The 26814-nt window shown below is 41.6% G+C and overlaps 3 protein-coding genes across 3 annotated transcripts in view; all 3 read left to right on the top strand.

Annotated features, from left to right (window-relative positions):
- LOC119861389 (G-protein coupled receptor 55-like) overlaps positions 1–18707 on the top strand; it is a 31851-nt gene extending 13144 nt beyond the window's left edge. The window contains exon 4 of the mRNA XM_038416475.2: positions 18576–18707. The gene's annotated coding sequence lies outside the window, so the exon portion shown is untranslated. The remainder of the gene's footprint in view (positions 1–18575) is intronic.
- LOC122455819 (G-protein coupled receptor 55-like) lies at positions 12370–15398 on the top strand. The gene is made up of 2 exons (XM_043492477.1): positions 12370–12472; positions 13634–15398. The coding sequence occupies exon 2, from the start codon at positions 13647–13649 to the stop codon at positions 14520–14522; it is 876 nt and encodes a 291-aa protein (XP_043348412.1). The 5' UTR covers positions 12370–12472; positions 13634–13646; the 3' UTR covers positions 14523–15398.
- LOC119861390 (G-protein coupled receptor 55-like) lies at positions 18160–21157 on the top strand. Its single transcript, XM_038416476.2, has 2 exons — positions 18160–18822; positions 19407–21157. Exon 2 carries the CDS (start codon positions 19420–19422, stop codon positions 20293–20295), a length of 876 nt encoding a protein of 291 aa, XP_038272404.1. The 5' UTR covers positions 18160–18822; positions 19407–19419; the 3' UTR covers positions 20296–21157.
- The last annotated feature ends 5657 nt before the right edge of the window (positions 21158–26814 follow it).

The raw sequence follows: 26814 nt of genomic DNA, 5'->3' as shown, positions 1-26814 counted from the left end.
TTATCATACACATTGTAAGGAGAGCGATCACTTAAGATAAGCCATCACCAGCAGCAGGGGGGGAAAGGAGGAAAACCTTTCATGGTGACAAGCAAGGTAGGCTAATTCCAGAAGTTAACAAGAATATCAGAGGAACAGTGTGGGGTGGGGTGGGGGGGGAGAAATACCATGGGGAAATAGTTTTACTTTGTGTAATGACTCATCCATTCCCAGTCTCTATTCAAGCCTAAGTTAATTGTATCCAGTTTGCAAATTAATTCCAATTCAGCAGTCTCTCGTTGGAGTCTGTTTTTGAAGCTTTTTTGTTGACGGATAGCCACTCTTAGGTCTGTAATCGAGTGACCGGAGAGATTGAAGTGTTCTCCAACTGGTTTTTGAATGTTATAATTCTTGACGTCTGATTTGTGTCCATTCATTCTTTTACGTAGAGACTGTCCAGTTTGGCCAATGTACATGCTGAAGTAACACTGGCACCAAGAAGGGGAGATTCTGTTGTTGCAGAGATTACCAGGTCTTTGTGGAGAAGAAATTGTTATGGTATCATGAGCATCAGTACCGAGGAGGAAGTTGGTGGTGGTGCCACTGAATGTAGCGGTTGTCGGTACCGATGTGGCTGTGCTATGCACTAGGTTGCTGATAGGTGGTGCCATAGCCTGCAGTGAAGCTAAGCTGGCCAGTGCTGCAAATTTAAGTGGCTCCAACAGTACTGTGGATGAGAAGGCAACCTTCTCTTTGCCACTGCTCTCAGAGCCTGTCTGCTTATGGGCATTGGCTTTCACAGTCCCAGCAGTACCAGAAGTTCCTGCCAACTTGTAGGTGCTCAACCGCACCATGGTCGGTACTGAAAGTGTCAAGCGAGCTGGGGGTCATTTCTTCTTAGCTGGTTCCCTGGAAGGGGAGGTTGTTGTCCACTTTTTAACCACCTTTTTTGAGGACTATGATTTCCTCTGTAAGGGTGGCAGGGAACATCTGTCGAAGGCTGTTGTTGGAGACCAGTGTCTGAGGGGGGTCTGCGGTCCAAGTTCAGAAGCCAGGCACAGTGACTTTTCAATCAGGAGAAGTTTCAGTTTGAAGTCCCTTGCTTTTCTGAAGCGAGACTTGAGATTGTAATATGGGTGTCTCGCCCAGATATTTGACACACTGGGAATGCCCATCACTGACTGGGATCACCTCCTGTCAAGAAAGGCATCATTTAAACTTTGGGAATCCAGGCATGCCCCTTTCAGTAGCATTCCCTCAGGAAAAGGAGGTTATACTATATATTTTACACACTATACTATACTATACTACACTACAAGGGTGAACAGAATCTTAACTAATAATTAGAAAGAAAATTCAAGGACTTAAATGTGGAGGGTGAGGGAAGGTAACTATAGCTAACTAACTACTCTAAAACTATACTAACTCTGCTTTAAGAGGTAAATGTGAAGAAAGCAAAGAGGTGCTGCCGTGGCTCCATCTTAGCCCAAAGACAATTGAAAGGAACTGGGGGCAGTTTGGACACACAGAGTGCTATGTGAGATCAAACCTCCTCCAGGTCCTTCTCAACAGGAGCAGAGCAAGACAGGGAAAGTGCATGTGTGACCCAAATGGGCACTGCTCCTGAAGTTCTCCGATTGCAGGCACAGGGATCCACATTTACCTAAAGTGGAGCACCTACAGGGACACTTCTCAAAGAAGAATCTTCTGTTAATTAAATGCTTACGAGAAGTTTCCCAGGATGCACCAAGTACAGATTCGTAACGAGCATAATACTGGCAAAATAAATGCTGAATTTCAAGTAGTCAGCCAATTTCTGTTATATGTAACATGTTGAACTGATTAACACTGATTTCTAGCAAATGTTACATATGCATACAATACTATTATCAGTTCTCTTCCAGTGCTAATGAAGCAAGAACTACCTTAGGGCCACCTCATCAGTTCTGTTGTAGTAAAATGGAGGGACAGGACACATCATCTTCCCCACTCAGTCCCAAAAGAAATCTGCACACATCTCAGCTGGTTAGGCTGTACACTTTTTTGGGGGGCCTTAGTAAAGCACAAGGTCAGTCAAGTGCTCTAGAAGTGGGCAAGATGGGCAAAAAAAGCCATCTCACCCGTACAACTATTTGAATTAACAGCACATTCCAACCATCTCTAATAAGAACATAAGACTGGACATATTGGGTCAGCACAATAATCTATCTATCTAGCCCAGTAACCTGTTTTCCAACATTGGCCAGTGCCAGATGCTTTAGAGCAGGGTTTCTCAACCTTTTATTTCCCTCTGAGGCCCTCACCCCCAATATGCTATAAAAATTCCATAGCCCACCTGTGCCACAACCACTGTTTTTCTGCATATGCAGTATATTAAAAGCCAAGGCTGGTGTTAGCATGCAGGGCAATTGCTCAGGATCTGCAAAGCTAAGCTGCCTGGCTTTGACTTCAGCCCCAGGCAGCGGAGCTTGGGCTTCGGCTTCAGCCCCAGGTGACCGGGCTCAGGCTTTGGCTTTCTGCCCTGGGCCTTAGAGAGTGTATCTGGTTTATTTTGGTGGACCCTCTGAAACCTATTTGCAGTCCCTCCACCCCCACGGGGCCCTGGACCCCTGTTTGAGAGCCCATGCTTTAGAGGGAAGGAACAGGGCAATTATCAAGTGATCCATCTCCTGTCATCCAGTACCAGTTTCTGGCAGTCAGAGGTTTAAGGATACCCAGAGCATGAGCTTGCCTCCCTGACGACCTTGACTAACAGCCACTGATGGACCTATCCTCCATTAATTTATCTAGTTCTTTTTTTAACCCAGTTATACTTTTGGCCTTAACAACCATGGCAATTAGTGCCACAGGTTGACTATCCATTGTGTGAAAAGTACTTCCTTATATTTGGTTTAAACCTGCTGTCTATTAATTTCATTGGGTGACCCCAGGTTCTTGTGTTATTTGAAATGGTTAACACTTCCTTATTCACTTTCTCCACAGCATGCATGATTTTATACACTTTTATCATATGCCCCCCTACCCTGTCGTCTCTTTTCTAAGCCGAACATTCCCAGTCTTTTTAATCTCTCCTCATATGGAATTTGTGCCGAGTCCTTTTGTTTCTCTTCCTGTTTCTCTCCCTTCTCCAATTCTAATAAAAGTTTTTTGAGATGGAGCGACTAGAACTGCACACTATGTTCAAGGTGTGGGTGTACCATGGATTTATATTGTGGCATCATGATATTGTTGTTTTATTATCTATCCCTTTCCTAATGGTTCCTAACATTGTTAGCTTTTTTGACTGCCACAGCACATTGAGTGGATGTTTCCAGAGAACTATCCACAGTGACTCCAAGATCTCTTTCCTGAGTGGTAACAGCTAATTTAGATCCCATCATTTTGTATGTATAGTTGGGATGATGTTTTCCAATATGCATTACTTTGCATTTATCAACACTGAATTTCATCTGCCATTTTCTTCCCCAGTCACCCACTGTTGTGAAATCCCTTTGTAACTCTTTGCAATCTGCATTGGACTTAATCATCTTGAGTAGTTTTGTGCCAGCTTTCCCACCTCACTGTTTACCCCATTTTTCAGATCATTTATGAATATGTTGAACAGCACAGATCATTGGCAGACCCCACTATTTACCTCTCTCCACCATGAAAACTGACCATTTATTCCTACCCTTTGTTTCTTATCTTTGAATCAGTTACCAATCCATGAGAGGACCTTCTCTCTTAAGCAGTCATGGGATAAGAGGGACCTGGTCAAAGGCTTTCTGGAAGTCCAAGTACACAATATCCACTACTAAAGCCATGCTGACTCTTCCTGAATATATCATGTTCATCTGTGTGCCTGATAATTCTGTTCTCTTTTGTAGTTTCAACCAATGTGCCTGATACTGAAGTTACCAGCCTATAATTGTGAAGATCGCTTCTGGAACCTTTTTAAAAAATCAGCGTTACACTATATATCTTCCAGTCATTTGGTACAGAAGCTGATTTCATGATAGGTTAGGAGTTCTGAAATTTCATATTTGAGTTCCTTCTGAACCCTTGGTGAATACCATCTGGTCCTGGTGACTTACTACTGTTTAATTTATCAATTTGGTCCAAACTTCGTTTATTGACACCTCAATCTGGGACAGTTCCTCAGATTTGTCATCTAAAAAGAATGACTCAGGTACTGTGGAATCTCCCTCACATCCTGTGCAGTGAAAACAAATGCAAAGAATTCATCTAGCTTCTCTGCAACATCCTTGTCTTCCTTGAGTGCTCCTTTAGCACCTCGATCATCCACTGATTTTTTGGCAGAGTTCCTGCTTCTAATGTAATTTTTAAAAAATTGATTGTTTTTGTGTCTTTTGCTACTTGTTCTTTGTGAAGAGGTCAGCTCACAGTTGGTGTCTCCTCATGACTGGGGCGGCATGACAACTTACTCTCCACTGGGGTTTGCTGCCATTGGCTGTTCCTCCTCCATGGTGGCCTGCCTCTTCCTATACTTGGTCCTCCAGTCAGGTCACTTCGAAGTCTTTTCCCTTCCAGGGTAGCCCATAAAGAAAAAGCAAGGAGAATTAACACAAACCAACTGAGTTAGTGAGAGAGAGCAGGGAATGCATCCCTCTCAGGGTGTATCAGGATCAGGCCCTCTCCTCCCTCAGGGAGGGACCCTCACACAGTTGTTGGGGCAGATTCTGTCTTCTCTCAGCCCTTTTCTCAGGAACTGAGGGTAGCAGGTCTTGTCTCTTCACCACTCTGCCCCACAAGTGAGCTGCTCTATTTCCCTTGTAACTTCTCCCTCAACCTGTGCATGTCTTCCAGGTGTGATGGGATAGAGCTGGCTGAGCCCAGAGCAGCTCTTAACCTCTTGTTGTCCAGTGTGGAGTTTGCACACCCCATCACACTCTTTACATTCTTATTTGGCCTGCGTAATTATACTTTTATACTTGACCTTCTAGAGTTTATGCTCCTTTCTGTTTTCTTCCATAGGATTTGACTTGCAGTTTTTAAAGTGTGTCTTTTTGTCTCTAACAGCCTCCTTTACCCTGTGGGTTAGCCATGGTGGTCTCTGTTTTTGGTGAGTTTTTTTGGTCCTCTTACTTTTTTTTTTTTAATTTGGGGCATACATTTAATTTGGGATATATATTCTCTCATGGTCTAGATAAGGACATCAAACAAATACACATTGTACTTCTATTTTTGATTATGCCTCCTGTTTTGTATATTACCACACATCTTAGCTCAGTATTGACAAGTGCACGAACTAATTGGGAGTAGTCAATTTTCTGTATCAAATGGCAGGCTTACTGATCAGTTTGTGAAGAATATAAGCCTTCAAGACTGTGAGAAAAGCCTCCAAGTATGACCTGATACAGTGCTGTCTCCCTTATGCTGCAGATAGGGAACTTGAAACCAACAGAGATATGAACTCCTCCTGTTTATCCCAAAGGAGGAGAGGTGATCCAGTGATCAGGTGATACAGCAGGACTTTGGAGACCTGGGCTGAAGCCCCAGCTTTACCAGACATCCTGTATGACCTTTGACAAGTCATTTAACTTCTCTGTGCCTCAGTTCCCCATATGTAAAATGGGGATAATACTTCCCTACCTCACAGGTATGTAGAAAGGATAAATACTTTTAAGAGAGTGTGAGGTTTTCTGATACTATAATACTGGGGTCCAAATAAGAACCTTTACTCATGTCTCCACTGGACCTGGAAAGTGTTAATTCCAGTTTGACTAGACATAACTGTGCTAATTCTGATTAATCGAACATGCTAAAAATAGAAGTGTGGCAACAGCAATGGGAGGGGCTAGCTACCTGACTACAGTCCCACTGGAGACCATAGTTGGTTCACTCCTCATGCCACTTAAGCTACATTTCTATTTTCAGTGTGCTAGCTCAATCAGAGGAAATGACACAGCTCCAGTAGACATACCCTAAGATATATAGAAAGGGAGGTTAACTTTGATGGCTGTCTCTTTTGCCTTTTAATATTGCTAAAACATAATATGGTTTAAGGGGAATTTTCCAGAGGCTTCAACCATCCCCTTCACCACAAGCCTCTTTGTGTGCCTCAAACACTGAAACAGGCACTCTCAATTAGATTGATCAAAAGATTATTAGCTCTTCACCCTATTTCTTTTTTCCACAACTGCAACCAAGTTTTAAAAACATGAACTAGCTGACAAGAGCTGATAAATGATCTGATATGCTTCAATTTCTGTTATTTATGGAGACTAAAAGCCAGTTGATTTGATATTTTATTTGCTTCCTATTGTTAAATAATATTTAATAGATAAAGTACCACTGTGTTATAGTTTCTCATTCAAAGTAAGACCCTATCTGAAAGTGAAACTTGATTGTGTGTTATATGTGTTTAATGTGAGTTTATTTTACATTAGGCCCACAAAATACAAATGAAATAAAAATAATGAACATGAATGAAAAATCTTGATATTATCAATATTAAAATATTCTAAATCTCTCCCAGGTAAACATATTCTTACTTTTGTAAGACATCAATGGAAAACAGACCTCCCACTATTTACTTTAAAAAACACAAGTGACCTTTTATCTTATTTTCTGTTTCTATTATGTTCCCTTCTCATTATCACAATGCAACAGTGTTTCAATCCTACCTTCAAAATTCTGGTAGATCTGTCAAAGAGCTAGATAAGATTCACCAGTTTTGTTTCATAGTGTTACATGAGAACATTTTCTTTGTTTTTGATCTGTATGGGTTTGCATCCCCCACATTCTAAGTTTCACTCTAAATTGCATGGGAATCCAAAATGTCCAATAGGAACATAGCTGAAACCAGTGGAAGATCTACAAGCGATAGTGATGGTGACCTCCTCTCTCACCCCTCAACCCCAAATGCAAGCATTTAGGTTCAGTAGAAATTCAGCTTTCATTTTAAAAAGAGAACAATTCTAATCTACAGCTCGTTGAAATTTTTTGTTGAAACCAAAACTTTTCATGGAAATATATAAGTTTCATCAGAAAGGTTTCTCAGGTCCAGGATGGATTTTCTGGTCAGAGAGATCCACCCCAGAAAGCCAATAACCCACTAGCTAGGGCACTCACCTACGTGGTGGGAGATCTAGGTTCAAGTTATCGCTCTGTGTGCTTCAGAGGAGAGACTTGAACCTGAGTCTCCAGTATTGCAGGTGGGTGCCCTGTCCATCAGGCTATAAAGTCAGTCTCCTGTTCTGGCCTACTGAACATTTAATTATTTATACAAAGTGGAACAGCTCCAACTGGAGGAAGAGAGACACACTCTCTATTGGTTTAAGGGCGTGCCTCACTGTCTGTCAATTTTGAAAGGCTTCATTTTCATTCTGATATGAAATGAACACAAACCTCAAAATCCCAAAACAGAATTCTTGTCCAGCCAGCCCTGTTCTGGCCTTTCTGATTGGGAAGAAAATCCAAATGTAACTCTGTGCGCTGCCATCTGCCTGAGCCTGCTGAGAGAATAAAAAACAAATTGCAACCATTCATCTCCATGTGTATTAACCTTTCTACCAGGTATCAACAGAAGCAACAAGGGCCAGGTTAAAAATATAAAAGTAACCCTTTTGGGAAAATAACTAAAACAATGGCTCAAGCCCCAACCTAGAGTTATACTTGGACTCCCTCAGGGAACTGATGGGCAGGATCCCCTGGGAGAATAACATGGGGGGGGGAAGGAGTATTTTAAAGAATCCTTATTGAGATTACAGGGACAAGGAATCCTGATGTGTAGAAAGAATAGTAAATATGGCAGCTTGGCTTAACAGTGAAATCCTTGCTGATCCTAAACACAAAAAAGAAGCTTACAAGAAGTGGAAGATTGGACAAATGACCAGGGAGGAGTACAAAAATATTGCTCGGGCATGCAGGAGTGAAATCAGGAAGACCAAATCACACCTGGAGTTGCAGCTAGCAAGAGATGTTGAGAGTAACAAGAAGGGTTTCTTCAGGTATGTTAGCAACAAGAAGAAAGTCAAGGAAAGTATGGGCCCCTTACTGAATGAGGGAGGCAACCTAGTGACAGAGGATGTGGAAAAAGCTAAATGTACTCAATGCTTTCTTTGACTCTGTCTTCACAAACAAGGTCAGCTCTCAAACTACTGCACTGGGCAGCACAGCATTGGGAGGAGGTGACCAGCCCTCTATGGAGAAAGAAGTGGTTCAGGACTATTTAGAAAAGCTGGACGAGCACAAGTCCATGGGGCCAGATGCGCTTCATCCGAGATCGCTAAAGGAGTTGGCGGATGTGATTGCAGAGCCATTGGCCATTATCTCTGAAAACTCATGGCAATTGGGGGAAGTCCCGGATGACTGAAAAAAGGCTAATGTAGTGCTCATCTTTAAAAAAGGGAAGAAGGATCCGGGGAACTACAGGACTGTCAGCCTCACCTCAGTCCCTGAAAAAATCATGGAGCAGGTCCTCAAATAATCAATACTGAAGCACTTTGAGGAGTGGAAAGTGATCAGGAACAATCAGCAAGGATTCACCAAGAACAAGTCATGCCTGATTAATCTAATTGCCTTCTATGACAAGATAAGTGGCTCTGTGGATGAGGGGAAAGCAGTGGATGTGTTGTTCCTTGACTTTAGCAAAGCTTTTGACACTGTCTCCCACAGTATTCCTGCAAGCAAGTTAAAGAAATATGGGCTGGATGAATGGACTATAAGGTGGATAGAAAGTTGGCTAGATTGTCGGGCTCACGGGCTAGTGATCAATGGCTCCATGTCTAGTTGGCAGCCAGTATCAAGTGGACTGCCCCAGGGGTTGGTCCTCGGGCCGGTTGTGTTCAATATCTTCATAAATGATTTGGAGGATGGTGTGGATTGCACCCTCAGCAAGTTTGCAGATGACACTAAACTGGGAGGAGAGGTAGACACACTGGAGGGTAGGGATAGGATACAGAGGGACCTAGACAAATTAGAGGATTGGGCCAAAAGAAATCTGATGAGGTTCAACAAGGACAAGTGCAGAGTCCTGCACTTAGGATGGAAGAATCCCATGCACCGCTACAGACTAGGGACCGAATGGCTAGGCAGCAGTTCTGCAGAGAAGGACCTAGGGCCCCACCCTATGAGAAGCTGGATATGAGTCAACAGTGTGCCATTGTTGCCAAGAAGACCAATGGCATTTTGGGCTGTATAAGTAGGGGCATTGCCAGCAGATGGAGGGATGTGATCGTTCCCCTCTATTCGACATTGGTGAGGCCTCATCTGGAGTACCGTGTCCAGTTTTGGGCTCCACATTACAAGAAGGATGTGGAAAAATTGGAAAGCATCCAGCAGAGGGCAACAAAAATGATTAGGGGACTGGAACACATGACTTATGAGGAGAGGCTGAGGGAACTGGGATTGTTTAGTCTGCGGAAGAGAAGAATGAGGGAGGATTCAATAGCTGCTTTCAACTACCTGAAAGAGGGTTCCAAACAGGATGGATCTAGACTGTTCTCAGTGGTAGCAGATGACAGAACAAGGAGTAATGGTCTTAAATTGCAGTGGGGGAGGTTTAGGTTGGATATTAGGAAAAACTTTTTCACTAGGAGGGTGGTGAAACACTGGAATGCATTACCTAGGGAGGTGATGGAATCTCCTTCCTTAGAAGTTTAAGGTCAGACTTGACAAAGCCCTGACTGGGATGATTAAGTTGGGGATTGGTCCTGGTTTGAGCAGGGGGTTGGACTAGATGACCTCCCTGAGGTCCTTTCCAACCCTGATATTCTATGATTCTATGAGTTCATCTCTGGGAAAAATAAAAGGTCCTCTCCCAAAGATATTTTACTGAAGGGAAACAAAACACAGACAAAAAACATTTTTGTGTGTGAAAAGCAAGAAGCCTAAACCAACATACTCAGCCTTTATTCAATCCCACCAGTTTCCATAAAGGTCCTATAGTCCAACATCCTGAACACCACAAATCTACCCACCCGAAACCCCACTTACATTGAGGCCAATGGGAGCTAGGGGGGTGATGCCTACAGGCGAGAGCAGGGCACAGAGCTTGCTGACCACCACACCCCACCCCACCGGAGCCAGATCTGATGGCTGCTTCCAGGGCACGGCGCGGTGCCGGTACAGGCAGGGAAGCTGCTTTAGCTCCGCTGCACCACTGAACAGAAGCTGCCTGAGGTGTGCCCCAACCCCCAGCCCTGAGCCCCCCCAAACCCAGACCCCCCTCCTGCACCCCAAACCCCTCATCCCCAGCCCCACCCCAGAGCCTGCATCCCCTCCCACACCCTAACCCCCTGCCTCAACCCACAGCCCCCTCCCGCACTCCAAATCCCTCAGCCCCATCCCCCAGTCTGGACCCCCCTCCTGCACCCCCCAGCCGGACTCCTCACCCCCTCTCACACCCTTAATGCCTCAATTCTGGCCCCACCCTGCAGCCCACACCCCCAGTTAGAACCCGCACCCCCTCACCCTGCCCCAGCCCAATGAAAGTGAGTGAGTGTGGGAGAGAGTGAGCCACCGAGGGAGGGGAAATGTAGTGAGAGGGGGAAGGCCTCAGGGAAGGGGAAGGGCTAGGGTATTCCATTTTGTGTGATTAGAAAGTGGCTAATTCACACCCCTGGGTGACATAATTTATGTCGACTTAAGCTGTAGTGCAGTCATAGTCTACAGCTGTTACAAACTCCTTCTCAGCCAGCTGTCTGCAGTAAATCCCACTCCTACAATATGTTAAGCACCCAGTGTGACCTCTTGCCACCTGGTGGAGCAGCTCAATAACAAGAAAGGCATCATAGTCAGACTAAGGGTCTCACATCTTCATCCTGGCTCTTGAGTACCCTTAGCCATGGACCGCACACTTTCTAGCAGTAACAATTTGCCTGGAACTGTCCCAAACTTCTGCTCATTAGTTCTAGATCCTGACTCACTGGCAAAATCAAAGGCAAAGAGAGAGATTAGAGAAATCCCAAGTATGTGGGTGAGAGTGGAGGGGGAGGAGAAGGGGTAAGACCCTGGCTCAAAGATGCCAGAGAGGACATGCCCCTTGAAAAGACCAGAGGGGGAAGCAAGCCAACCACCAGTCCCTGAACACACCCAAGGGAATCTGCAGCTGGTTGGGGTTTACCACAAGACAATGAAATAAGGGGAAACACATGAAGCTGCATGTGGGGTTGAGGGCTGTGAGTAACAGAGTTATGTTTTGCTGTGTTGGTATATAGAAATAGCATAATGCTGAGGCCTTGATAAATGCTATTCACATAAAGACACAGTAAAATTCACTGGGATATGCGTGTATTCTCTGGCTGCTCAGGGCCTGGATTATCTGAAGAGCAGCCCCTTCAAAGATGTTTGTAATGTTGGCAGCTATGGAAAAGTGCTTGCTTACCTGAGCCTTTGAGGTGGGGTTAGTAGGCATTCAAAGTACTGAGGCGGCTTTGGAGTTTGCGGAGAGGCTAGAATAATGCCCCTTTATGGGCCAGATCATTACTGAAAGGGGGAATTTTTAAAAAAACTTTTTTAAAATTAAGTTCTCTCAAAAAAAGGTCTTTGGCAATAGTTGCATTTTTTTATTACAATCTTGGTTGTCAAAAGCATAATTTCCCTGCTCTCATGATGATGTTCACACCAATAAGATCTGCACATTAAACCATGTAGCAAGCCAGACATCTGAGTCCCATGTCCCAAATCCTAGCACTGCTACTGGTGAAGACACCAAGTTTCACCTGCGTTTTATGTTGAAGCTGCATATTTTGCCATATTCTGATGCAAAACCATCCAAATTTAGTTTTGCTCAAAGCTAGGCTCAGGTTCATGAACCTTTTGACACACAATGTCTTCATAGAGAGTGAAGCCAGCTGTGTTTCATGTGTCTTTTGGTTTTGTTATCAAAACCATCCAGAGCTCTAGACATATATGTGATTTTTAGGCAGTCAAAGAAAATTTAAAAGCTACCAGTGAAGGAGTAAAATATGGGAAGGAGGGGGTTGGGGTTTTTGGCTTTTGTTTTTATTATAAAAATATTCTTTTGAAAAGATTTTTCCTGTTTTTGTTTTTAAATTCAAATTTCAGGTCTTAATATCTACTCTGGAAGAATCTGTGACTATTAGAGAAGGAGTTAGATTAGCAGATACAACCAACATGAAAACTGGCTGAGAGCTGAAACATTGTGCATTCAGAGCTTCTAATACTCTTTTCCTGTTTGTTTGGGATGTTTTGTCAAAACCTATTTACCTAAGACATGTTAGAGAAAAATTCTCTTTGGTATCAGCATCCTTGCCCCTGCCATCAAGGGATGGGAAAGCTCCCTGTGCACATTTCCGTGTCATCCAAGAAGTCCTTCAACCAAATAAAGGAAATAGAAATTAAAAAATTCAAATTTGTAAGGGGGAAAAATATGCAAAACAGTAAAGCTAACCCAGCAAGCATAAAGGAGTTAACTTTTTCAGTTTATACCTGAGTGTATGCAGTTAACACCCCCTGCTTAAACCAGAGAGAAATCTACAAGTTCAATGGAGACAAGCTAATAACTTCTTTCAGAGGTAACCAAGAGGTAAGGAGATAGAATGCAGTATATTTTACTAAGCTTGTTGTAACAACTGTTTTTATGTCTAATAATGTTTCTGCTACTACATCTGTAAATTAAATAGACCATAGCTATTTTTGCTTTGATCATAGTGCAAAAGGGTATCTTTTCAGGAATGAATGGAGTTATTCTTTTGCCATTTATTTTAACATTTTCTTTGTGTGGAAACATAGCAGATTTTGGTGTAAAATCCCTTTCTAAAATAGCAGGATTTTCTCTGGGTAGATCTAGGGTAGCAACAAGAGTCTTATTTAGGATAGACATGGACATAGAATCCAGGATTTCCCAGACACTGTATCTAATGAAAAATATTCATTAGTTGTAGAGTCAGCTGGGTAAATGGCTCCATCAATGTTCATTACCCTGGAATAATTCATTAGCTAATGCTTTTCATCTCTGAGAATCCCAGTGTAAAGTTTCTTGCAAGTACTAAATAGATTCAAGTGCCTGCCTTGAAGAAACTAACTAAAAATGACGATAGACATTTTTCACTTAGCAGCAGTATTGAATATTGCATAGGATTGCCTTGTGATACCCTTATTCATAAAAACTTGTAATTTACTTCCCAAGTATTCAATAGCATAGTAAAGGACTTCTCAGTGTGAGTGAGGGTACCACAAGCTATCCCACGATGATTTTTACATTTCAATTAAATCAACCTGCTACCACAAAAGCCAATATGCGGTCCATAAAATACATAATGGGAGATCATCAAAATGTCACAAAATATTTCAAGGATGTGAAAATGAGCCAAACCAACTGTTGAAGAATGTCATAAAAATTCTATTTTCCATAGAGTCTATGGACCGGATTTTCAAAAGAGCTCACTGCCTTGTGTGTAGAGTTCTTTTGAAAACCAAGCCCAACATGTCTTCTGCAAAACAATGGTTAATAATGGATAATGTCTTTAAGCAGCTTGGATGAAATTTCCCCTCTGTGCAGGGAGACAGTATAAGGTCTATGCATGTTTAAATGGGACCAATGAGATTTAGTGGTTCCCATATTTAAAATAAAATGATGTTCATTAAGGGAGTCTTTCCACTGACCTCAAGTGGCTTTGGATCAGGCTCTAAAATCTATATTCTGACTTCTTCAATGTAAACATGGGTATGTTGACTTATTTTTCAGTAAAACTGGAGATATGGCAAATAGCTCCATCGAAAGGTATGTGCAGCTGTTCCAGATAACCGTGTACATTCCCACATTTGTCCTGGGATTGCTGTTCAATGTGATGGCTTTGTGGTTTGCCTTTTGTAAGATCAGGAAGCTGACAGAATCAACAATCTACCTGGTGTCACTTATTACTCTGGATACCTTACTGTTGTTTACCCTTCCTTTTAAAATCATTTCCTACGACTCCAAGAACAAGTGGAACTTGGGGTCTACATTCTGCTTGTTCCTGGAAAGCCTCTATTTTGTGAACATGTATGGGAGCATTCTCATCTCTGCATGTATATGTGTGGACAGATATATTGCCATCCGACATCCATTCTTGGCCATTTCCCTGAGATCCACCAAGAAAGCTGCTATGGTCTGTTCCATCGTCTGCGTGGGTGTCTGGGCCGGAACTTCTTTTACTTACCAATTCCATGATGGCACAAACACTACGTGCTTCTATGGCTTCTCTGATAAAATATGGGAAAACCCAGCTGCGCTTGTCACCTTGGAGACTGTGTTTTTTGGCAGCATGATAGCAATGATCTTCTGCACAGTTCAGATCATCATATGCTTGAAACGGAGCAGAAGGCCAGACGATCCCCTTACTGACACAAGTAAATCAGTGAAGATAGTCATGGCAAACCTAGCCACATATGTCGTCTGTTTCACCCCTTTCCATGTGATGTTCTTCTTGTATTATTTGGTTAAAAAAGATGTCATCACAAGCAATCCTCAGCAAATCATACACTCTTTTGTTCAGATCAGCCTCTGCTGGGCTAACCTCAACTGCTGCCTGGATGCAATTTGCTATTATTTTGTCCTTAAGGAGTTTTTGAAACGCCTACCTCAGGAGAACTAGATAACAACCAGGAGTAGTTAATCAAAGTGCTGTGTGTCTCAATCATTCTGGGAGCAGAAGGGGAAAGCTTTTGAAAACTGGCCACTTCTAGCTAATTTTGAAGATTGTTTTCATCTGATGCTCACTGAACTCTCTCTCTCTTAAGCCAACATCCAAAGGACCAGCAAAAATCAATTGCCAGATAAAAGAAGTTCTAACTAACAGTCAAACAAAACTGTATTTGAAAACCAAATGGCTACCTGAAAGTGTTGCCTACTGGAGAGCTATTTCAATAGGAACTGTGGGGGCTCAGTTAATGTAGGTGGAATTTTTTTATTTGAAAATATAAATACAGTGAAACCTGTACTAAGAACCACCTCCTTTATTGTTCCTTTTGCATCTTGTTTTGTCTCGGTGTTTGTAAAAAATAAGAATTGAAACTATTTCCTATAAATGGTAACACAAATCCCAACCATGAGTGGTGTCTCTTGAAAAGTGGGTTTAGTGTCAGCAAAGGTTCCAGACTGACTGCCCTGGAGCCAGAGATCCTCTGCCTATCCACGTGGCAGGCACAAATTTAGGTCTGCCTGCTTTACTCACATTGACATATTTTGCAAATAATCACATTGACTTAAGTGGAACTCCTCAATGAGTAAAGTACTTCTCAGCATGAATGAGGGTTGCATAATCTGGCCCTATATTTGCATCCAGAACTCCATATGAACTTTGTGGTTTGAGGTTGCTCTGAACTAGCATGTCTTGGGCATGCCCCTTCCTTGCTTTACAATCACTCACTGTGGAGCAGGATTGTGGGCACCTTTTCCCCACCATAGAGCTACACTGCTGGGGTTTGCTAACAGAAACCCATATACCCCTGGGCTGAATCAAGCCCACACTTTTTGAGGATGTGCACATGTGTCCATTTGGAAATGAGACCACCAATTCCATTTCACACAGGCTGATGTTTGGGTAGCAATTTTCACCATCTCCTAAAGGTCTGCCTTTCAAATCTAGCCTGTGTTTAGTAACAGCTTTCTGTCTCTACAGACCCTGCTTATATTGAAATGGAGACGTAGCATATATGGTGTAAAGCTGCTAAAAGAGAATTTCAAAGCCACCCAGGGGATTTAGACACATGGTCACAATTCAAATTAATGGGAGTTGTATATCTAAAGCTCCTAGACAGATTTGAAAATCCCAGAGCCAATCCCTATCTCAGTCAGGGCCCTGACTCATCAATTCCCCCTTAGCATCTCCTTTTCATACAGATCTCCACTATTGTTTAACAGTTGGCTATAACCCACGTTTATTAATAAAATCAGAAACAAAAACAAGGGAATGAAATTTGAAAGTCAAGTTTAAAGTGGTGCAGGCACCAGTGTCTGAAAGGAACTTCCATACTATTCAAAAATGCAGGGCCAAAATACCCCTGGACCCAATGCTGTCAACATATACAACCCACTGGGGGGAAAAATTCTTTAGGCTCCTGAGGAAGGTATAGTATTACCAAAGCCTAAACAAACAAGGCAATAAAAAAAATCTTCCATTTGCTAAATCTATCTTATCTATTGATTATTTGTCACAGGAGTTAGCAAACTCATTTCATTGCCTGTCAAGGTTCCTTCCTCACTCTGAACTCTAGGGTACAGACATGTGGACCTGCATGAAGGACCCCGTAAGCTTATTCTTACCAGCTTAGGTTAAAAACTTCCTCAAGTACAAAGTACAAACTTTGCCTTGTCCTTGAACCCTATGCTGCCACCACCAAGTGTGTTAAACAAAGAACAGGTAAAGAGCCCACTTGGAGATGTCTTCCCCCCAAAATATGCCCCCAAGCCCTACATCCTCTTTCCTGGGGAAGGCTTGACAAAAATCCTCACCAATTTGCATAGGTGAACACAAATCCAAACCCTTGCATCTTAAGAACAATGAAAAAAGCAATCAGGTTCTTAAAAGAAGAATTTTAAATAAAGAAAAAGTAAAAGAATCACCTCTGTAAAATCAACAGGGTAAATACCTTACAGGGTAATCAGATTCAAAACATAGAGAATCCCTCTAGGCAAAACCTTAAATTACAAAGACACAAAAACAGGAATATACATTCCATTCAGCACAGCTATTTTACCAGGCATTAAACAAAAGAAAATCTAATGCATTTCTAGCTAGATTACTTACTAATTTAACAGAAGTTCTGAGGAGCATTCCTGATCTGGTCCCAGAAAAAGTATCACACAGACAGACAGACAGAACCTTTGTTTCCTTCCTTCCTCCCGCCCTCCCCCTCGCTTTGAAAGTATCTTGTCTCCTCATTGGTCATTTTGATCAGGTGCCAGTGAGGTTATTTTAGCTTCTTAACCCTTTACAGGTGAAAGGGTTTTGCCTCTCGCCAGGAGGGATTTTATAGTTCTAGATACAGAAAGATGGTTACCCTTCTCTTTCTATTTATGACATTGCCCTTTACCAAATTATAATTATCTTGAGATGATCCAACTCAGCTGTACAGGGTGAAACATCGTCTGATTACAGTAATTTACAATGTTTCTGAGATCACAATCTGCTGTGACAGGTGCAAGATGGACTTTACTTTTAAATAGGGCCAGTTTTTCACATCCTCATTTCCCATTCAAATCAATAGGACCATACATGGAGAAAAGTGTAACTCAACCCTACTATGGGTGTCAGATCCTGCTCCATAGTTTTTTTTCATACTGAAGGATCCCAAAGCACTCTAAAAACTAAGGGACCTTTCCTGATCCTTCCTCTATAAGCAAGGGAGACTTCATAGACAGTGGAACCATGGAAACTCATCAGCATGATCTTAGCTTCAGATTTACCATCAGCATAACTGTCATCAGTGGGCTACTTTTCAACACAGCTGTTCTGCCTGGAGCAAGCTACAGGGAGCTGTGCCTGAAATTTATGGCTAATTTGTTTCAGCAACTAGCTAATCAAATACTGAGGAAGGGAACACCCTCTGAGGCTGAAGGGTGGGGATCGGATAGTTGACATACATGCTGAGGATATAACTATTGCACATATTGGGCTTCTCTCAGAAGGAAACAGCATTTCATGGTAATTCTAACAGAGATGAGGTCATATCATTTCTTCATTAAATCCTCCTGCTAGCACAAAAGCCAATATGCAATCAATAAAATACATAATGGGAGATCATCAAATTGTCACAAAATATTTCAAGGATGTGAAAATGAGCCAAACCAACTGTTGAAGAATGTCATAAAAATTCTATCTATTTTACCCAGCTCCATTTTCCATAGAGTCTATGGACTGGATTTTTAAAAGAGCTCACAACCTAAAATTGCCTTGTGTGCAGAGTTCTTTTGAAATGTTAGCCCAACATGTCTTCTGCAAAACAATGGTTAATAATGGATAGTGTCTTTAAGCAGCTTGGGTGAAATTCCCCTCTGTGCAGGGAGACAGTATGCACATTTCAGTTGGACTTAAGTAGGGCATGCTGGGTGGCTGAATGCCTCTGAATTTCACTCAGTAATATTATTATAGGAATGATACATTGCATACACACAAGCCTGTTTGTAACTCATTGACTAATTACATAAAATATGTCTTAGGTGCTGCTGTTCAGTTCTAAATTAATGTTGATTATTGATTTACACAGTAGTTTGTCACATTATAATGTCTTCTTGCTGGGGTAAATTGCAAGCATCCGCTCCACTTTCCAATCCAGCTGCAATTGCTAGAGGCTAATAGAACAAATTGCATGTAACAAAGTAAATTTCCTCTGTGCTGATCTTAATCTCTAGCCAATCATGTTGTGGTGCTCTGGCATGTGAGATGTTGGGGAAGTAACTTGGTCTGAAGTACAGGAACACTTTTATTTACAATGCATTGGTGACACTGTGTTGAACTCAAAGTAATATTGGAAGTGCATTGGGTAGAGGAAGCAGCAATCTCTGGGTAGCATTTGATGATATTGAAGTCGCATACCTTTGTCAAGCAGTGGCATGGAGCTAATAAAAAGAGTTTGTTAGAAGAAATGGTTGTTTTGAATTACTGAAGAAAGGACAGGAAGTTATTAAACGTTTGCATTTACAACAGCTTCTGCAGGAGACTGGAATTGGAGAGACAAACAAGAGCTCTGTTTTCAGAAGAGTCTGGGAGTGTTGAATCAAACTGGAGTTTCAATTCACCAAGAAACGGTGGAATATTTCATCACCGCAGCTCAGTGGTTAGAGTCCGGTGTGGATTCTAACACCCTGTTTGTTGAGGAAGGATCTGCTACACATTCACTGTCTCCACCTGGGAGCTTGGACTGCCGTATACGGAGAGTAATATATAGCCTATGGTAAGTCAAACATGTGGCTAAAAAACACATGTTCTTATTTCTCATTTTGCTTCTGAGTTGTTAATTTCAACCAAAACTATCCCACTTGAAATCTCCTGACCATTTCTCTCAGGATTAGTGCAAGGATTAGTCCTAATTACAGTCCCTGACATCTAGGGAACACAGGGAGGGTTCTCCAATCACCCACCACAGGTTCGCATCACTCCAAAGAGTTAGTGCGGTCATGGACTTGACCCCATCTCCACCAAACTACAGAGTTAGCTAAGCATACTGGGACAACCGGAGGCACCATCTTTAAGGGCGGAGGACTTTGCCCACCACTGAACTCCAGGAGTCTGTGCTGCCCCAAGACACAGTCTGCCCTCAAGCTTCCCCTGAGGTAGTGTAGATCCATGCCATTCAGGATTGGGCCTACTGGATACGATCTAGCACTGAGTAAGATGCTCAGTGGTTCCCATATTTAAAATAAAATGATGTTCATTAAGGGAGTCTTTCCACTGACCTCAAGTGGCTTTGGATCAGGCTCTAAAATCTATATTCTGACTTCTTCAATGTAAACATGGGTATGTTGACTTATTTTTCAGTAAAACTGGAGATATGGCAAATAGCTCCATCGAAAGGTATGTGCAGCTGTTCCAGATAACCGTGTACATTCCCACATTTGTCCTGGGATTGCTGTTCAATGTGATGGCTTTGTGGTTTGCCTTTTGTAAGATCAGGAAGCTGACAGAATCAACAATCTACCTGGTGTCACTTATTACTCTGGATACCTTACTGTTGTTTACCCTTCCTTTTAAAATCATTTCCTACGACTCCAAGAACAAGTGGAACTTGGGGTCTACATTCTGCTTGTTCCTGGAAAGCCTCTATTTTGTGAACATGTATGGGAGCATTCTCATCTCTGCATGTATATGTGTGGACAGATATATTGCCATCCGACATCCATTCTTGGCCATTTCCCTGAGATCCACCAAGAAAGCTGCTATGGTCTGTTCCATCGTCTGCGTGGGTGTCTGGGCCGGAACTTCTTTTACTTACCAATTCCATGATGGCACAAACACTACGTGCTTCTATGGCTTCTCTGATAAAATATGGGAAAACCCAGCTGCGCTTGTCACCTTGGAGACTGTGTTTTTTGGCAGCATGATAGCAATGATCTTCTGCACAGTTCAGATCATCATATGCTTGAAACGGAGCAGAAGGCCAGACGATCCCCTTACTGACACAAGTAAATCAGTGAAGATAGTCATGGCAAACCTAGCCACATATGTCGTCTGTTTCACCCCTTTCCATGTGATGTTCTTCTTGTATTATTTGGTTAAAAAAGATGTCATCACAAGCAATCCTCAGCAAATCATACACTCTTTTGTTCAGATCAGCCTCTGCTGGGCTAACCTCAACTGCTGCCTGGATGCAATTTGCTATTATTTTGTCCTTAAGGAGTTTTTGAAACGCCTACCTCAGGAGAACTAGATAACAACCAGGAGTAGTTAATCAAAGTGCTGTGTGTCTCAATCATTCTGGGAGCAGAAGGGGAAAGCTTTTGAAAACTGGCCACTTCTAGCTAATTTTGAAGATTGTTTTCATCTGATGCTCACTGAACTCTCTCTCTCTTAAGCCAACATCCAAAGGACCAGCAAAAATCAATTGCCAGATAAAAGAAGTTCTAACTAACAGTCAAACAAAACTGTATTTGAAAACCAAATGGCTACCTGAAAGTGTTGCCTACTGGAGAGCTATTTCAATAGGAACTGTGGGGGCTCAGTTAATGTAGGTGGAATTTTTTTATTTGAAAATATAAATACAGTGAAACCTGTACTAAGAACCACCTCCTTTATTGTTCCTTTTGCATCTTGTTTTGTCTCGGTGTTTGTAAAAAATAAGAATTGAAACTATTTCCTATAAATGGTAACACAAATCCCAACCATGAGTGGTGTCTCTTGAAAAGTGGGTTTAGTGTCAGCAAAGGTTCCAGACTGACTGCCCTGGAGCCAGAGATCCTCTGCCTATCCACGTGGCAGGCACAAATTTAGGTCTGCCTGCTTTACTCACATTGACATATTTTGCAAATAATCACATTGACTTAAGTGGAACTCCTCAATGAGTAAAGTACTTCTCAGCATGAATGAGGGTTGCATAATCTGGCCCTATATTTGCATCCAGAACTCCATATGAACTTTGTGGTTTGAGGTTGCTCTGAACTAGCATGTCTTGGGCATGCCCCTTCCTTGCTTTACAATCACTCACTGTGGAGCAGGATTGTGGGCACCTTTTCCCCACCATAGAGCTACACTGCTGGGGTTTGCTAACAGAAACCCATATACCCCTGGGCTGAATCAAGCCCACACTTTTTGAGGATGTGCACATGTGTCCATTTGGAAATGAGACCACCAATTCCATTTCACACAGGCTGATGTTTGGGTAGCAATTTTCACCATCTCCTAAAGGTCTGCCTTTCAAATCTAGCCTGTGTTTAGTAACAGCTTTCTGTCTCTACAGACCCTGCTTATATTGAAATGGAGACGTAGCATATATGGTGTAAAGCTGCTAAAAGAGAATTTCAAAGCCACCCAGGGGATTTAGACACATGGTCACAATTCAAATTAATGGGAGTTGTATATCTAAAGCTCCTAGACAGATTTGAAAATCCCAGAGCCAATCCCTATCTCAGTCAGGGCCCTGACTCATCAATTCCCCCTTAGCATCTCCTTTTCATACAGATCTCCACTATTGTTTAACAGTTGGCTATAACCCACGTTTATTAATAAAATCAGAAACAAAAACAAGGGAATGAAATTTGAAAGTCAAGTTTAAAGTGGTGCAGGCACCAGTGTCTGAAAGGAACTTCCATACCATTCAAAAATGCAGGGCCAAAATACCCCTGGACCCAATGCTGTCAACATATACAACCCACTGGGGGGAAAAATTCTTTAGGCTCCTGAGGAAGGTATAGTATTACCAAAGCCTAAACAAACAAGGCAATAAAAAAATCTTCCGTTTGCTAAATCTACCTTATCTATTGATTATTTGTCACACAAACTCATTTAATTGCCCTTTACCAAATTATAATCATCTTGAGACGATCCAACTCAACTGTATAAGGTGAGACATATTCTAATTTCTGTATATTCAGAGTAATTGGGCTAGACCCTCCTCTCGCTTACTCTAGTGAATATATTAGAATTCCTGATTTACAGAGGTGTAAGTCAAAACAGAATCATGCCTGCTCAGGATTTACAACAACATTGCTGAGATCACAATTTGGTGCGACAGGTGCAATTTAAACTTTACTCACATTGCACAGTGCATGTCCCTCCCTCCCCATATGGATTACATTCTGTAGGGTAAAGTACCTTAATTCAGTTTTCTCTGTGTGCACTGGGTTTCTATTTAGCCCTATTAAACTGATAGCAAAAATATAAGAGCTAAATTCCACAGAAAGGAAGAAATAAGGTTCACCAATGCCTTTACTTCCGTGTTCATAAGAACTAGATTATCTCATTTTAAAAAGTTCATTGACTGAAGTAATTGATATTCATAGTCCTGTTGAGCTAGAATCTTAAAATGTCATACATACATGCATTATTGGATTGTGTAAGGAAAGAAATCCAACCTTTCAACAGTCCGTTCACTGTACATGTATAAGCGGTAACAATGAACAAACATTATATCAATTTCTTCCATGAGCTAATGACCTTTGTTATGGAATCTCCAGTCTGAAGAAATGAAATTCATTTGTGGTCATCCATTCTATTTATCAGATTTCAGAAAATTTCCATAAATACATTTATTGAAAAGGTGACTAAAAAATTGTGCTGCTGTTTAGATCTCAAAGGTCACTTTTCTTTTAAATAGCGTTTCAACTGATGTAATGTTGTACTTAAGGATTTGAATCTGAGTATTTAGGAATGTACAATAAAAGTATCTAGCAGCCATGTTGGTAAGTGAAGCAAAACCCAATCTGTACTTCATCTATATTTCATGTTTTTTTCATTTCCTGTTGCCACTTAGTTCCAACAGATTCATATGCAACTCACTGTAATTTTAATTCTGTTTAAAGTACATTTAGGTAGCAAGAAGATTACTACTACTTATAGTAACGCTTTGGCTTCTCCGATACCTTCCACAGCAACAATATAATTGTTAAAATTAGCATAGGATGACAACCGAAGGATTAACATTTTCTAATTAACGTTTAACGTAGGACAATTTGAACATGCCTAAGAGATATTTTTGCTTGTCAGAGATCCATCCAACATATTTATCTACTTTTCATAACCATTCTTGTTATTTCCCAAACAATATGATCTCTGTCAAACTATGAAACAGTCTAGATAGTTCTGAAGAACTAGAAACTCTGCTTCCTCTCTTTATAGAACTGTTGCAGCCTGGAGTTAGGTCAGTCAGTGTGATGTGATGCGATACAAGTGTGATGTGTGAATCTGACATTCATATGTGATTTGCATGAGTTACGTGCAGTTTCTAACAAGGAAAATCTTGTTGACATGTAGCATAAATTATTCTCTCTTTCTGAGAAAATCCCTGTCACAGGGGAAAATTCTGCTCACAACTATGCTGGTGTTAAACCAGACTAGCACAGTTGATTTAAACTGAAAGCAGGAGTTGGTCTATCTATTTCACCTTAACTCGTCAGGATTTCTGATTTATCCTTCGGGATTGAAAAAAGGTGTCATTCTACTTTGAATGAGAGAAATGGCCATACTTCAATGGAATTTATGGTTGGAACAAATGTGATATTACATCTGACTAATCATACTTTCTGAACTCTTTCTCTTATGTGCTTTGAATGGAAAGCTGTTATGTTAGAATTCTGTAACCCAAGTCAATATTTAGCTACAGAGCAAGATTCTTACTGATTCTCCCAAGAATTATGAAGGGGCCTTACTAAAATAAGAGATAGATGTAATTACTATCTACCTTCTACTTGGTCTCTCTCTCACACACCATTTTTCAGATTAAATCTTGTATGCTTGAAAGGCTCCTGGGATCTGATCCTGCAGCCCTTACTCACACGAATAATCCCATTGGAGAACTGGACTCCTAGATGTGAGAGAGCTTATTCAACCATTGATACTTTATATTTGAATAATTCATGCCTTATCATACCTGCTGAAAGAGGATATGACATTTTTTGTGTTTAACTAGAGAATGCCAGTAGTATATAATACTAGGAAATAGCTGAAATAAAGAATTCACAAATAGCCTGTAATCTGAAAGTTAGTCAAGGAAACTTTCTGGCAAATATTTACCAGTAACAAACACAGCTGAAGAAAATCAGGATTGGTTTGGAAATGATTCACTGCCCAGAACTGAGACTTAAGTTATAACAAGTACTGTTCCTAACTAAGACTCGGTCTACATTACAGACCTAGGTTGTTATAAAGCAGTTTACGTCAACCTAATTATGTCCATGTACACACTACATGCTTGCTCCTACCAATGTAAATGCCCTACTACACTAACATAACAACTCCACCTCCATGAGAGGCATAGGGCTTATGTCAGCGTAGTTAGGGCAATGAATGTAGACACTGTGTTACTTATATGGCTGTTGGCTGTCATTCTTGTCAATTTCACAGCATAAAGCTGTGAAATTGACAAGAAAGCTGGGCTGTCACCCCAAGATGTGGGGTGGGGGCTCCAGATAGAGCCTGATTGCCTCCCCAGCTCCTGGATGGGCTGTGCTTACCACTCTCCCCTGCACCCAGAGCTGGGCTGTCCCCCAGTCCCAGCTACCCCAGCCTGGCTGCTGTCTGGGCTCCCCACTCCCAGCTCCCAGCTCTAAGCCAGGCTACGCCTGCCGAGCTCCCCATTCCTGGCTCCTGGTGGCTGCCTCAAAGTTCCTGGCTCCACAAGGAGTAGGGATCCAAGAGCCTGGGGGAGTAGCTGGGATCCTGGCAGCGGGGAGCAGTAGCTGGGCTTCCAGTGGCAGGGAGTGGGGAACCAAGAGCCCGGGGGGGGGGAAGCTGGGCTCTGGGCAGGGAGCTGCATGCACTCTCAGCCCCCTGCATTGTCCCTCTTAAGTCGGTAGAAGCGCTCCTGCTGAGGACATGCGCCACCAATAGAAGGAGGGTAGCGTGGACATGAACCACCATAGTAATTACTGCAGTGGTAGTAAGTTGACCTAACATAGGTCAACTTAAGTTTCTAGTGTAGACATGCCCTAAAGCTTGGCCAGCTCTAGTCTGAAAGATTTGGTTAACATTTATTCTTTATTGTTCACATTCACTCACTTCTATTCTGCAAGATTCTAGATGGACCTAAACCAGTGGTGATGAAATACAGTATCACAAGAAAAAGTGCACCGTGCTCAGAGAGTCTGCAAAAAAGAGTCTGTTCCCATAAGATTTCTGGCAAATTCTGCAAATTCAAATTAATTCAGATCAGCATTAAATAAGTAATCAAAATTTTGGGTGTTGAAAGTGGTACCCTAACTATGAAACTTGAACTTTGCCCATCATCATTTGATATGACCCAGAGCCTGAGCAATTTATACCAGCCAAGATGTGGCCCTTCATGTATGATCTAGTTTGTTCTGCCACCACAACAGGAGACCTCCAATACATGTCACTAAGCTTGAAGTTCCCTGTGATCATACAGCTTTTTCCCCTACACATTATAGATAGGTCCTTAAAGATCCAGTCATCCTTGTGACAAATCGGTAAGTTTTATCCAGGAGATTGCCCTAATTAAATTAAGCCTTATTGTCTTAAATGTAAGGCCTTTGGGATATATTGTATTAAAAATGTAATTGTTTATGTGCTATTGTGGAATTGTATGTAACTTCTCTAAGAGACATGACTATGATAAACTTTGGGAAAAGTTAGGAATTTTAAAGGACTTTTTGAAACAGTGTGAACTTTAAAATTAAGTTGGTTTCCCATTACATCTCGAATCTGATTATTCAAGAACTCCTCATCCTCTCATTCTCTGCACTATCAGTACTTATCCTTCCAAACAACAAACCTTTTCTTCCAGCACAACCATCAACTTGCACTTCATCCACTTGCAACCATCAACTTGCACTACTGGTTTCTAGCAGTAAAGAAAACATGATACTTCCACTAAAGGACACAACCACTGTTCCACCACTGGCCATAATGGTATTGATCACAGAACTATATCTAAGAAGAATGCCTTTTATACTCTTCCAAAATTCCCATTTGATTTTCATGTTCACCTGCTCAGGAGTTAACCTAGCAACTAACTAATATACTAATCCTTGCTGCTTAGTTCCATCCTGTTGCTAAAAGGGAGGGATTAACCATTCAGAAACTTCAAACATGAACTTATCAAAGACCCAAAGGTCCCAGCCACCCAGTTCTCATCAAGACATAAAACAGACCTATCTCACCTAGCCTGTTCTTTAATCTATCAGAGAAAGACATAACAAGAACCAGTGATGGAAAGCTAAAACCAACAAACTCAAATTAGGAATTAGGCACCAATTTTTAACCTTTTTTTTTTTTTTTTAGGATGACTAACCATCAGAACACTGGAAGTGGTGGATTCTTCAACTCTTGATGTCTTCAGATCTAGACTAGACATTTCTGGAAGAGATGGTTAACACAAGTTATCCTTTAGTTATACACAAGTTATTGGGTTCAATACGGGGGTAACTCTGAGAAATGTCATGGCCTGTGATATACAGGAGGTGAGACTAAACAATCTAATGGTTCCTTCTGACCTCCAACCTCTATGAATACAAATAATAATTTGGATAACCATTAGATATTCAGAATGTTCTCAAATCTGCAAAGTTTAATGGATTTTAGCAAGAATGATTATTTGTCTGATATACAGAATTTGCATTATTTGTCATTCAGTACTCTTATTTGAAAGAGATTCAAATACCATAAGAGAACAGAAACAACAACATATAGCTTGGGTGACCTACCACACAACACAAATCATGATACCAGCTCTAGTTAGGTTCTTGCAGTCCTGATTTGTAATCACTGTCACTGGCAG

This window comes from Dermochelys coriacea, chromosome 9, assembly GCF_009764565.3.
Source record: "Dermochelys coriacea isolate rDerCor1 chromosome 9, rDerCor1.pri.v4, whole genome shotgun sequence".
Lineage (NCBI taxonomy): Eukaryota > Metazoa > Chordata > Testudines > Dermochelyidae > Dermochelys > Dermochelys coriacea.
Note: the sequence above shows the minus strand (reverse complement) of the source record. Positions and strands in the feature narration are given on the sequence as shown.